The following is a 13,445-nucleotide window of genomic DNA, read 5'->3' as shown; positions in this document are numbered from 1 at the left end:
GACAGCATTCACAGCCCGGCGAGCAGGAAGCGCGCGGCAAGTGCCGCCGCCTGCCTCACCCCTCTCGTTCCAGAGCTGTCGCTTTGGGTGGCGAGGCGGCCGGTTCCCTAGGCAACGGTCTCACTGTCGCCACATCTCCGTCCTGGCATTCTCCACTATATGTCGCAACAAACTTGCTGGCCATTAAAAGCGTAGTGCAACGGTATGGCAATCGCTCTTCTTTTCCGCAACAGCGACTAGTAGTGTCGAGTTAGTGAATGGCGATAAATGATGATTTCACAAACGATCCTATACACTATTGGCCATTAAAATTACTACAACAAGAAGATATGCAGATGATAAACCGGTATTCATTGGACAAATATATTATACTAGAACTGAAATGTGATTACATTTTCGCCGAATGTCGGTGCACAGATCCTGAGAAATCTGTACCCAGAACAACCACCTCTGGCCGTAATAACGGCCTTGATACGGCTGGGCATTGACTCAAACAGAGCTTGCATGGCGTGTACAGTTTCAGCTGCCCACGCTGCCCACAGTTCATCAAGAGTATTGTGACGAGCCAGCTGCTCGGCCACCAGACGTTTTCAATTGGTGAGACATATGAAGAATGTGATGGCCAGGGCAGCAGTCGAACATTTTCTGTATCCAGAAAGGCCCGTACAGGACCTGCACCAGACGATCGTGCATTATCCTGCTGAAATGTAGTGTTTCGCAGGGATCGAATGAAGGGTAGAGCGACGGGTCGTAGCACATTTGAAATGTAACGTCCACTGTTCAAAGAGCCGTCAATGCGAACAAGAGGTGACCGAGACGTGTAACCAATGGCACCCCATACCATCACACCGGGTGATACGCCCGTATGGCGGTGACGAATACACGCATCCAATGTGCGTTCACCGCGATGTCGACAAACACGGATGCCACCATCATGATACTGTACACAAAACTTGGATTCATTCGTGCACCCAGGTTCGTCGTGGAGTACACCATCGCAGGCCCTCCTGTCAGTGATGGAGCGTCAAGGGTAACCGCAGCCATGGTCTCCGAGCTGAGTGTGGATGCTGCTGCAAACGTAGTCGAACTGTTCGTGCAGATGATTGTTGTCTTGTAAACGTCCCCATCTGTTGACTCAGGGATCGAGACGTGGCTGCACGATCCGTTACAGCCATTCGGATAAGATGCTTGTCATCTCGACTGCTAGTGATACGAGGCCTCTGGGATCCAGCACGGAGTTACGTATTTACCTCCTGAACCCAACGATTCCATATTCTGCCGTCACTGGATCTCGACCAACGCGAGCAGCAATGTCGCGATACGATAAACCGCAATGGCGATAGGCTACAATCCGACCTTTATGAAAAGTCGGACACGTGAAGGTACTCCTTGCACGAGGCATCACAACAACGTTTCACCAGGCAAAGTCGGACAAATGCTATTTGTGTATGAGAAATCAGATGGAAACTTTCCTCATGTCAGCAAGTTGTAGGTGTCGCCACCGGCGCCAACCTTGTGTCAATGCTCTGAAAAGCTAATCATTTGCGTATCATAGCATCTTCATCCTGTCGGTTAAATTTCCCGTCTGTAGCACGTCATCTTCGTGGTGTGGCAATTTTAATGGCCAGTACTGTAGTAACGCAAATGAAAATAATAGGGCAGAAAATAATAGTGATTACAATAAAAAACATTACAACCTTGTGTTGTATTGTATTGTATTGTATGTTTACTGGGGGCCTAGAAACGACGGAGAGGCTCCGTCCCCGCCGCAGCCGCAGTGGTCCACAACCCCACGACGACTACCGGAGTCCACTTCAACCCTCCACCGCTCCGCACCGAACCACTCTTCCAGGGTTATCGTGCGATTGTTAACGTGCGATTCGGCCCCCGCTGGGACCGCCAGGGAACGTCTCACACAAGACGAATGTAACCCCCTATGTTTGCGTGGTAGAGTAGTGGTGGTGTACGCGTACGTGGAGAACTTGTTTGAGCAGCAGTCGCCGTCATAGTGTAGCTGAGGCGGAATAGGGGGAACCAGCCCGCATTCTCGGAGGCAGATGGAAAACCACCTAAAAACCATCCACAGACAGGCCGGGTCACTGGACCTAGACACAAGTCCGCCGGGCGGATTCGTGCCGGGGGCCAGGCGCTCCTTCCCAATCCGGAAAGCCGTGCGTTAGACCCCACGGCTAACCGAGCGGGCATTACAGTTTTTGCTGAAGATAAGTATGGTTTTAGATCCGGAAGGTGATACATTCTTAGACAGGTTACAGAGAAGCCCACTGAATAATTCAGACCAGCTTATCTTTGTTTTGTAGCTTTCTAGAAGGCTTTTGACTGGATTTAGTTAACGTATATGGTAAACCTGCTCTACAAATGGGGGATTCCTTCCAACTTAATATAAACAAATGAAGAAATTTATTCCAACAACTATATTAAGGCGAAAATTGTTTCTGTGGTAACAGCCATTATCCTGTCGGCCGAACTTTCAAATAGGCGCGTCGCCAGTTTCGCCCCCGCATTTCCTATAGCCGCAACTATGGAACGAGGTCGCAGCTACGAACGATTACGCTGTTGCAAATGAGATGCAAGCATCCCCCTCTGCAGCTCCAGTGGCGTATGTACTGTACTTAAGCTCGAACATTCATGCGCTGACCCCTTTTTGTGTGTTGGTCAGCTGATAATATTTATAGACTTTCATAGTAACCAGGGCTCGGAAAAATGGTTCAAATGGCTCTAAGCACCATGGGACCTAACATATGAGGTCATCAGTCCCCTACACTTAGAACTACTTAAACCTAACTAACCTAAGGACATCATATACATCCATGCCCGAGGCAGGATTCAAACCTGCGACTGTAGCACCAGCGCGGTTCCGGACTGAAGTGAGTGTATTGAAGAGTGACTGACTTGTAAATCTTTTGTGTCTCTATATACTTCTACAATCAAATCTACTGTTCGAAACTGATGCTACAAATACAGCAACAAAGTTCCTTATTATTTTTACTATTTGATGTTAGATGTAGAATAAATTAATATCTGAATTCTCTGTTCATGAACGGCATTTATTCCTCGCGCCTGCATCCACCAAGCAGCCACACAGCTTACAAAAGAAGACATAACATGTTCTTGGTTAACTAGATCCTTAGCAGTTAATAGTGATATTGGACAAAATGACTCTTTGAGGCCTCTACTTCTTAATACCGTCACGGACGACGTGATGAATAAGGTATTGGCTGGTGCTGATTATAGACGGGGGCACTAAGGATAAAAATCATTTCTTATACTGGCAAACAGTGAAGATAACACGCAGAACATTTACATATATCTAACGTTGCAGCCAAAAACCGAAATATGGTCATGTACACCCAAGAAGTCTATTATGAGCTCATCGTGCAAACTGCAAATTGATGGAAAAATTATTCAACAGGTAATGACATTAAAATAGCTTGGTACTGAAATGGAAATGTTGATAAGGAACAAATAGCAGACGCAAATAAAGTGGCAGAGTGTGTAAATTGTACTATTTGGAAAAAACAATCATACAGGAAAGGATGCAAAGCAAAGGGTACAAAATGCAATCGAGAGACCAATGATGACAAGCACAGCTGAAACAAGACCGGAAACTTAAAAAAAAAACGAAATAAATTTGGAAACAACGGATATGAAAATTGTGCGAAGTATTACAAGAAAGATACTGCGAGATAGAAATGAAAACTGGAAAAGGATATAAACTGGACTCCATTAACGGGCGGGTGCATAAGTGAAAGTACAAATGGAGTGAGCATACAGACAACATGGATGAAAGGAAGATTGTGAAAATTGAAGGAAATAAATTACAGTCTGGCCGCCCAAGGAAAAGATGGAACGGAAACCTCATGATAGACTGTGGGGTAATGAACGAAACAGGCTTCAGCCTAGGAAGAAAAAGAAAAAGTTTGTTTCTGAAGTTTTTCTATTTAATATGTTGGCGTGGCAAGTAACGCACTGTGGACCACAGACATTTCCCGTCGAGGCAAAACTGCAAGTCACCTTACGGTGACGTTCACCTAACAACGGACGCCGATGAATGGAAGAGATACTGATTATTGTTCTGTACTTGCTGAGTCAAAGAACTGTTTAAAAAACAAAGAGCAAATATGAAAATAAAATGTGATGTGTTGCATTGGACGTTTGCAGGCTGATTCACAATTGATGTGACGTAGTTCTAGAGGTTTTAGAGGGCATTTAGTAGATCAAGATTTACATAGGCACCCATGTCCGCAAAACATCAAAGTTTTAGAATCGAGCCTGTAAATGTATGAATACACAGGGTGATTCTGTGATGATGGACGATGGAAAAGGATAAACATATCAATTTGAGGTAAGGGTCCCTGCAGCGGAAACGAAGGAGTCGAAAGTTATGATCGAAAACTGTTGTAATACCTCTGACAATTGAATACATGTATCGATACTGTTGTTAATTGTCGATAAGCAACTTTCAGAGATGGCTGTATGGACCAAAATAAGGAAAAAAATGTCGAGTAAACCTGGGCTCTAAAATGCATACGTTAAGAGCCATGAGCACTTGTTCAATAGAGGTGATGTGTTTCACAGTAGCGAAGATGAATGAGTGTTCGTAGCTCTTTATGATTTTAGACCCCATGTTTACTGGACATTTTCTCTTGTTTTCGTCCATACCACCAACTCTGAAAGCTACGTATCCTACAATTTTATTAACAAAGGTATCAGTACATCTGTTCCATTGTCAGAGGTATCAGAACGCTTTTTGTTAATGACATTGGGCGTATTCGTTTTCGGTACGGGGACCGTGACGTCAGACTGATAGATTTATACCCTCCATCATTCATGGAAGTACGTAACACCACCACAAAATCGCCCTGTTTAATATACTTTGGCAGGCGCTGGCGCCTATAATTTTGACGCTCTGTAACGCCGTTGGATGATGTTTCCGGACATGGTTTTCTGTGTTAAAATCGATGTACTATGACCCCTCTACAGCCTCTAGAAGTGTGTAACATGCTGTAAACACCTTGTATAAAAAGAAAGTTCAGGTCATGTTGACATCTGGTTCCGTAAAGATCGATGTGTTGAATTGTTCTAGTTGTTATTATTGAAACTTGTATATGATCAGAAATCTGCATACGATTTTTGAAGATCTTGAAGATGTATATTATCCGTGAAGAATAAAACTGTTGGAATGTGTTGCAATTAACATGCTAGCTGCTATTGACGCTTTGTTTCAAGTGATTCTGAGCGCTATGGGACTTAACACCTGAGGTCATCAGTCCCCTAGAACTTAAAACTACTTAAACCTAACTAAACTAAGGACATCACACACATCCATGCCCGCGGTAGGATTCTAACCAGCGACCATAGCGGTCGCGCGGTTCCAAAATGAAGCGCCTAGAACCGCTCAGCCACACCGGCCGGCTATTGGCGCTTTGTGATAAATTAAAAATAGTGAATTTATTTTCGAAGTGTGGTTATTAAGTGATTGGAGTATGATTGGAGGATAAAGAATCAATTTCGAGATTATTTTCAGACAGATCACCTAGTGGACACGTCAACGGACCTAGTACAGGGAAGTCTAATCTATGAAGTAAAGTGCTCTTTAAGTTGCTTCCAATAGTTGAGCAGTTTAACGCAGAAACATAGCTTTATTCAGAAAAAGTCAAGTGTTCGGCATTACTAATTATCTTTGGTTGTTGAGACAGACCCAACTATTTGCCTGATCAGTACTGTAAAAACTGCAGCGGAGTGTGCGCTGATATGAAACTTCCTGGCAGATTAAAACTGTGTGTACCCGACCGAGACTCGAACTGGGGACCTTTGTCTTTCGCGGGCAAGTGCTCTACCATCTGAGCTACCAAAGCACGACTCACAATTTTACTTCTGTCCGTATCTCGTCTCCTACCTTCCAAACTTTACAGAAGCTCTCCTGCGAACCTTGCAGAACTAGCACTCCTGAAAGAAAGGATATTGCGGAGACGTTTCATATCAGCGCACACTCCGCTGCAGAGTGAAAAATCACATTCTGGAAACATCCCCCAGGCTGTGGCTAAGCCAGGTCTCCGCAATATCCTTTCTTTCAGGAGTGCTAGTTCTGCAAGGTTCGCAGGAGAGCTTCTGTAAAGTTTCGAAGGTAGGAGACGAGATACTGGCAGAAGTAAAGCTGTGAGTATCGGCGTGAGTCGTGCTTCGGTAGCTCAGATGGTAGAGCACTTGCCCGCGAAAGGCGAAGGACCCGAGTTCGAGTCTCGGTCGGGCACACAGTTTTAATCTGCCAGGAAGTTTCATATTAGCGCACACTCCGCTGCAGAGTGAAAATCTCATTCTGAAAATTAGTTGTTGTTTAGCCTCGATTTTACAGAGTTAATTTACTGGCGAATCTTAAATGTTAACGTTAGGGGAAGTTATTCTGCCTCCTTACCTTTAGATTACAAGTTTGGTTTACTGGCGGTGAACGTCGCCTGAGCTCTTGTGTTCCTCTCCGGAAGCGTTTGCTTTGTTCACATTTTGGAGGCCTATTCGATGTGGGGTTGCAAACGGAGCCACGTCTTGGTTAGAAGTTAAGTATTACTTCTCTCAGTGGGTTCCACCGTACGTGGTTAAACATCGGCCTTACAAGCTTGGATCTTGCTTCTGTTGTTACACTTTTATCATTATGCAAAGTTGTGGCTTTTTATGCCCTTAACGTCCATCTTACTAGTCAATGGGCTTCTGAATAATTTCGAGTTCGCCCTGCAAAATTGCCCAGCTTGCGTTTAATAAATCTGTTTTAAGTATTCGTGTTAAAGTTGAAATTCAAAGGCTCTTAAATAATGTGTCTTAACTAGAGTTGTTTGTTAAAGTTATGATTATATTCAGCCTTAGTGGGTTCTCTTAATTTTGGTGGGAGATCGTGGGAGATGATTTATTAACTTGTTTATGATTTTATGTAATGAGAGTTTCTTAAATATTTTGCCTGGCTGGCGGTTCTCAGTGTTTATGGGAGATGATTTATTAACGTGCTGATGTTTTTAAGTAATGTTAGTCTCTTAAATAATTTTCCCCTTGCTGCGCCTGTCATTTTTCATGTGATTGTTTTGGGTAGCTAATAAACCCTTTGGAAATGAAATGTTCACTTTATTGGGCCAGCCCTTCCACCCCCTTTAGATTTAAAGGTTAAACAAACAGGTGTTAAGCAGCACCGTATCAACAACAAGTTACAGAAAATTTAGTCATCAATAAAATATTCTCCTTCAGTACTTACAACATTGTCCCAACGCTGAGGTAACTTTTCAATTCTGCGAATGTAGAAATCACATGATTTTTGAGGCGAAAAACTTGTCGAGCCGTGTTTGGTGTGCACTTTCATCCTGAAAGTAAGTTCTTTGAAGGTTATTTAACAGAAAGGCGAAAGTGTGAGGGAACAAGATCAGGTGGGTAAGGTGAGCGCGGAATGATTTCCCAATTCAACTCCTGTACAGTGTGTTTTGTCAGTGCCACATAATGCAGGCGGTCGTTATCGTGTGGAGCAGCATTACTTTACGCATTTTTCCTGGTCTTTATTGTTGCAGTGCGTCTGCAAGACCACTCAGTTGCTGGAAATAAATGTCAGCTTTGATGGTTACACCTCGGGGAAGCCATTCATTGAACGTTGCTCCGTTAGTTTTCCATCAGAGGCATAACATTATGTTTTGTGGATGCGCGAAGATCTTCGTGCGGGGATTTGCTGCTTTGATCGGGCACAACCTTTCCTTTCTTTTCCATATGTTAACATGAAGACACAATTTCTCGTCACTGCTAACGATGCAGTGTAGGAACGGTTGGTGTTGTTCACGAGCGAAGTAATGACGAACAAGCATAAATGCGCGTATGTCGTCCGCTTATTTTTGTGATTTTGGCTTCGAGCCTGCGGTACCCATACACCCGACTCTGAACCTTTTCCATTGCATGCAAATGTCGCCTGATGGTGGAATGATCACAGTTCACTGTATTTACCAGTTCTCGACTACACTGGCGTGTATAATCGTGGATTAATGAGTACAAACGATCTTCATCAATCCCCAAATGTCTTCCTGAATGTGGAGAGTCACTAATGTCAAAACGATCCATCTTAAAACGAGGAACCCATTTTCTTCGCTTGCTCTGTCCAGTGGCACTATCTTCATACACTTTGCGAATGTTAATCCCGATTTCTCCCATTGGCACTCAACTTTCTAGCGTCCACAGCTCCATCCACTATCTCGAAACAACAAAATAACAATACGTAGTCTCAAATAGCAACAGTGAGCTACAAATAAAAAAAAGACAATCGATGAATAAACCCATAGTAACCGGAATACCAACAAGCAAACCAAAAACGCTACGAACTTTAGCACCATCCGAATATTTGAATACAACCAGTTCAGTCACTCTTCGAGGTGCACGTAAAACGTCGGAGCAGTGATTCTGGATACGAATTCTGAACGAATTTCTTAATTACGCCTCTGAAAGGTAGGCAAAGACGAAGATTATGTCTCTCTGTTAATCAATTACGGACAGGGGACATCAGCTGTTTCACTAATTGTCAATACGAATTAAATTCTCCAACAGCCGTGTAACAAGATGTTATTTTATTTTACTTTGACGACAACCAGTTTCGGCATTCCATTGTGCCACATTCAGGCCCCTTATGCATCTTTCAAAGTACACGATAATACCATACAGTGCCATATATTTCTGTATGTCGTGAGTTCAAACCGTTTCACAATTGCTTCATTCGAAGACCTGATAGCAAATTGTTAGTTGTATTTCAACATTTTTGAATATAAGTCAGTGAAATGAAAATGGGACACATGGACAAAAAGTAACTTAAATGTTTATTATTTCAAAAAGTAATGGCCTTAGTAGTTAATACATTTATCTCACTGTGAGACTATATGGTCAAGGTTTCATACAAAAATGTTAGCGGTTGCCTGTGGAAGCATTATTGTACTCGAAGCAAATCTACGGCCACGAATGTCTTTCTTCAGGGCCACAAAAATATGAAAATCGCATGGGTGGAGATCGGGGCTATATAAAGCATGCATAATAGGGTTACCTGTGAAACTTCTGCAAGAATTGTCGAAACAACTTCGCAACAGGGGCGCGGATATTATGCCGCAACAGAATGAAGCTGTATACGTGTTTGGACTTCATGTCGCGCCAGCCGCTGTGGAAGAGCGGTTCTAGACGCTTCAGTCTGGAACCGCGCGACCGCTACGGTCGCGTGTTCGAATCCTGCCTCGGGCATGGATGTGTGTGATGACCTTAGGTTAGTTAGCTTTAAGTAGTTCTAAGTTCTGGGAGACTGATGACCTCATATGTTAAGTCCCATAGTGCTCAGAGCCATTTGAATCATCTGAAGTTCATGTCGCGCTTACGTTTTTGCGAAGTGTCCACGTACCGCTGTGTGTTTATTGTGGCTCCGTATTCCAGAGAGCCTGACTGGTCATCATAACTTTCCTGGAGCTGACCTGCCTGTTGTCTCGACTATGTTGCAGAAGTTCCGCTGGGAAGCCCTTACACAAACTCCATACATTTCCAATCTCTCCCCATGCGATTTTTATTCGTTTGGAGCCCGATGAAAGATATTCGTGGCCGTCAAATTGCTTCAGACGAAGCTTGCACATCCACGTACACCTCTGGCAGTAAATATGGTAAAGAGTATTTTCCCGGTCAGTCTTCTGTGACAACTCTCTCGTGACTAAATGGTTCAAATGGCTCTGAGCACTATGGGACTTAACTACTGTGGTCATCAGTCCCCTAGAACTTAGAACTACTTAAACCTAACTAACCTAAGGACATCACACACGTCCATGCCCGAGGCAGGATTCGAACCTGCGACCGTAGCAGTCGCGCGGTTCCGGGCTGCGTGCCTAGAACCGCTAGACCACCGCGTCCGGCTCTGTCGTGACTAGAGATGACGATAAAAATCTTATGTGTTTGCAAATGTTTGTGACCGACCTTTTGCCTTCTTTCAGTGTGTTTGGTCTGCGTATAGTAAGTACAGGTGTAGGGTGGGATTTAATGTTGGATTGCGATGGGCGGGATGAGGTATTAACTGCGGACCATATTTGTTTTATAGCTCTTTACCAAGGGATGCATAGACAAAAATGCTTTCTTGGCGCCAATTGTTGAGCCTCCATCACACTTTAACAACTGTGAAACAACACACAATGTGAGTAGAGTTGCTCCAGAATCGTTTCGGAGTCTCGACACAACAGCCGATGGGGTTGCATCGGAGGTAGTTGTTTTGGGCTCGTATGTAGGTTACGTTGCACTCCGTCACTGGACAAATGGCCTAAAAAACACATTACTAAAACAGGTCTCTTCACACTGCTATAAGGATGGGGAGACAATTACTACATACTCATGTAGGGTGCCAAGTTGTCTTGAGCTTGCCTGAGACCACGTTTACGTTTCACAGCTATTACTGTTGGAATAGAAGAAAAGTTGGAAATCTGTTGCACTAAATATGTATCTAAATGGTCACAGTACTGAAGAGTACAGACGAGGAAATGAAAGGGAAGCAGTGGTTGGGAAGGGAGTGGGAGAAAGTTGTAGCCTATCCCCGATGTTATTCAATCTGTTTATTCAGCAAGCAGTAAAGGAAACAAAAGAAACATTCGGAGTAGGAATTAAAATCCACGGAGAAGAAATAAAAACTTTGAGGTTCGCCGATGACATTGTAATTCTGTCAGAGACAGCAAAGGACCTGGAAGAGCAGCTGAACGGAATGGACAGTGTCTTCAAAGGAGGATATAAGATGAACATCAACAAAAGCAAAACGAGGATAATGAAATTTAGTCGAATTAAATCGGGCGATGCTGAGGGTATTAGATTAGGAAATGAGGCACTTAAAGTAATAAATGAATTTTGCTATTTGGGGAGGGGATATAAAATATAGACTGGTCATGGCAAGGAAAGCGTTTCTGAAAAAGAGAAATTTGTTAACATCAAGTATAGATTTAAGTGTCACGAAATCGTTTCTGAAAGTGTGGCCATTTATGGAAGTAAAACGTGGACGATAAATAGTTTGGACAAGAAGAGAATAGAAGATTTCGAAATGTGTTGCTACAGAAGAATGCTACAGATTAGATGGGTATACCACATAACTAATGAGGAGGTATTTAACAGAATTGGGGACAAGAGAAATTTATGGCACACCTTGACTAGAAGAAGGGATCGGTTTGTAGGACATGTTCTGAGGCATCAAGGGATCACCAATTTAGTATTGGAGGGCAGCGTGGAGGGTAAAAATCGTAGAGGTAGACCAAGAGATGAATAAACAAAGCAGATTCAGAAGAGTGTAGGTTGCAGTATGTACTGGGAGATGAAGAAGCTTGCACAGGATAGAGTAGCATGGGGAGCAGCATCAAACCAGTCTCAGGACTGAAGATCACAACAACAACAACAACAACAACAACAACAACAGAAAAAAACGGTCGTATGAGGTAGGTGAGTGGACTGACCTGCAGCTTGGACCACTGGATGCGACCGATGCACCTGACGGAGTTCCTCCAGGCCAGCTTGGCGCCGTAGACGAGTTCCGTCTCGGTGAGTTGGTAGGTGCCCGTAGTCGCCACCTCCCGCTGAACCTGCTCCCAGCGCGACAGGTGCGCCTGGCTGTTGTGCCTGCGACACAGAGGAAGGGCTACGTCACTCACATCTTGTTGCTCATCGTGCACACATAACGCTACTTGTGAATCCGAGATTATAGTACGAACATAAGATACGGATTTAATAGTGTGTTGTTTGACACAGTCACGTCGATTAAATACACTACTGGCCATTAAAATTGCTACACCAAGAAGAAATGCAGATGATAAACTGGTATTCATTGGACAAATGTATTATGCTAGAACTCAGATGTGATAACATTTTCACGCAATTTGGGAGCATAGATCCTGAGAAATCAGTACGTAGAACAACCAACTCTGGCAGTAATAACGGCCTTGATACGCCTGGGCATTGAGTCAAACAGAGCTTGGATTGCGTGTGTAGGTACAGCTGCCCATGCAGCTTCAACACGATACCACAGTTCATCAAGAGTAGTTACTGGCGTATTGTGACAAGCCAGTTGCTCAGCCACCAGACGTTTTCAGTTCGTGAGAGATCTGTAGAATGTGCTGGCCAGGGCAACAGTCGAACATTTTCTGTATCCAGAAAGGCCCGTACAGGACCTGCAACATGCAGTCGTGCGTTATCCTGCTGAAATGTAGGGTTTCGCAGGGATCGAATGAAGGGTAGAGCCACGGGTCATAACACATCTGAAATGTAACGTCCACTGTTCAAAGTGCCGTCAGTGCGAACAAGAGGTGACGGAGAGGTGTAACCAATGGCACCCCATACCATCACACCGGGTGGTACGTCATTACGACGATGACGAATACACGCTACCAATGTGCGTTCACCGCGATATCACCAAAATCCGATTAGACCATCATGCTGCTGTAAACAAAACCTCGATTCATCCGAAAAATGACGTTTTGCCATTCGTGCACCGAAGTTCGTCATTGAGTACACCATCGCAGGCGCTCCTGTCTGTGATGCAGCGTCAAGGGTAACCGCAGCCATGGCCTCCGAGCTGTTGTCGTCGAACTGTTCGTGCAGATGATTGTTGTTTTGCAAACGTCCCCATCTGTTGACTCAGGGATCGGGATGTGGTTGCACGATCCGTTGCAGCCATTCGGATAAGATGCCTGTCATCTCGACTGCTAGTAACACGAGGCCGTTGGGATCCATCACGGCGTTCCGTATTACCCTCTTGAACCCACCGATTCCATATTCTGCTAATAGTCATTGGATCTCGACCAACGCGAGCAGCAATGTCGCGATACGATAAATCGCAATCTTTATAGGCTACAATTCGACATTTGTCAAAGTCGGAAACGTGATGGTACACATTTCTCCTCCTTACACGAGGAATCACAACCAGGCAACGCCGGTCAACTTCTGTTTGTGTATGAGAAATCGGTTGGAAACTGTCCTCATGTCAGCACGTTGTAGGTGTCGCCACCGGCGCCAACCTTGTGTGAACACTCTGGAAAGTTAATTATTTGCATATCATAGCATCTTCTTCCTGTTGGTCTGTAGCACGTCATCTTCATGGTATAGCAATGTTAATGGCCTGTAGTGTATCTAGGGGCAACGCTGCAAAGCGATACGAAATGGAACTAGTACTATAGGGCAGTTGTAGGGAAGGTGGATGGTCGATTTCTGTTTATTAGGAGAATTTTAGGTAAGCGTGGCTTATCTACAGAGTCCGCCAGAAATACGTGGACACTCTTCGTCAGGCGGTATCGAGATACGTAATTGTTGTTCGATTTGACCGCCAACCCGCCTAACAATTAAACGCATCATTGACTAGTTTTAATTGCATGGAACGATTTGTGATATTCACAAAGGAAGGTGAGGAAGACAGCGTCTGCTCTCGT

At 44.2% G+C, this 13,445-nt stretch overlaps 1 protein-coding gene across 2 annotated transcripts in view; it reads right to left on the bottom strand.

Annotated features, from left to right (window-relative positions):
* Window positions 1–13,445, bottom strand: part of LOC126339265 (nitric oxide synthase, salivary gland) — a 1,479,392-nt gene that overhangs the window by 441,520 nt on the left and 1,024,427 nt on the right. For both annotated transcript variants that reach the window (XM_050001617.1, XM_050001616.1), the window contains exon 3: window positions 11,481–11,643. In XM_050001617.1, the coding sequence (XP_049857574.1) occupies window positions 11,481–11,643 (163 nt within the window). The remainder of the gene's footprint in view (window positions 1–11,480; window positions 11,644–13,445) is intronic.

The sequence above is a fragment of the Schistocerca gregaria genome, chromosome 1 (genome assembly GCF_023897955.1).
Source record: "Schistocerca gregaria isolate iqSchGreg1 chromosome 1, iqSchGreg1.2, whole genome shotgun sequence".
Taxonomy (NCBI): Eukaryota; Metazoa; Arthropoda; class Insecta; order Orthoptera; family Acrididae; genus Schistocerca; species Schistocerca gregaria.
This window is presented reverse-complemented; position numbering and strand designations above follow the sequence as displayed.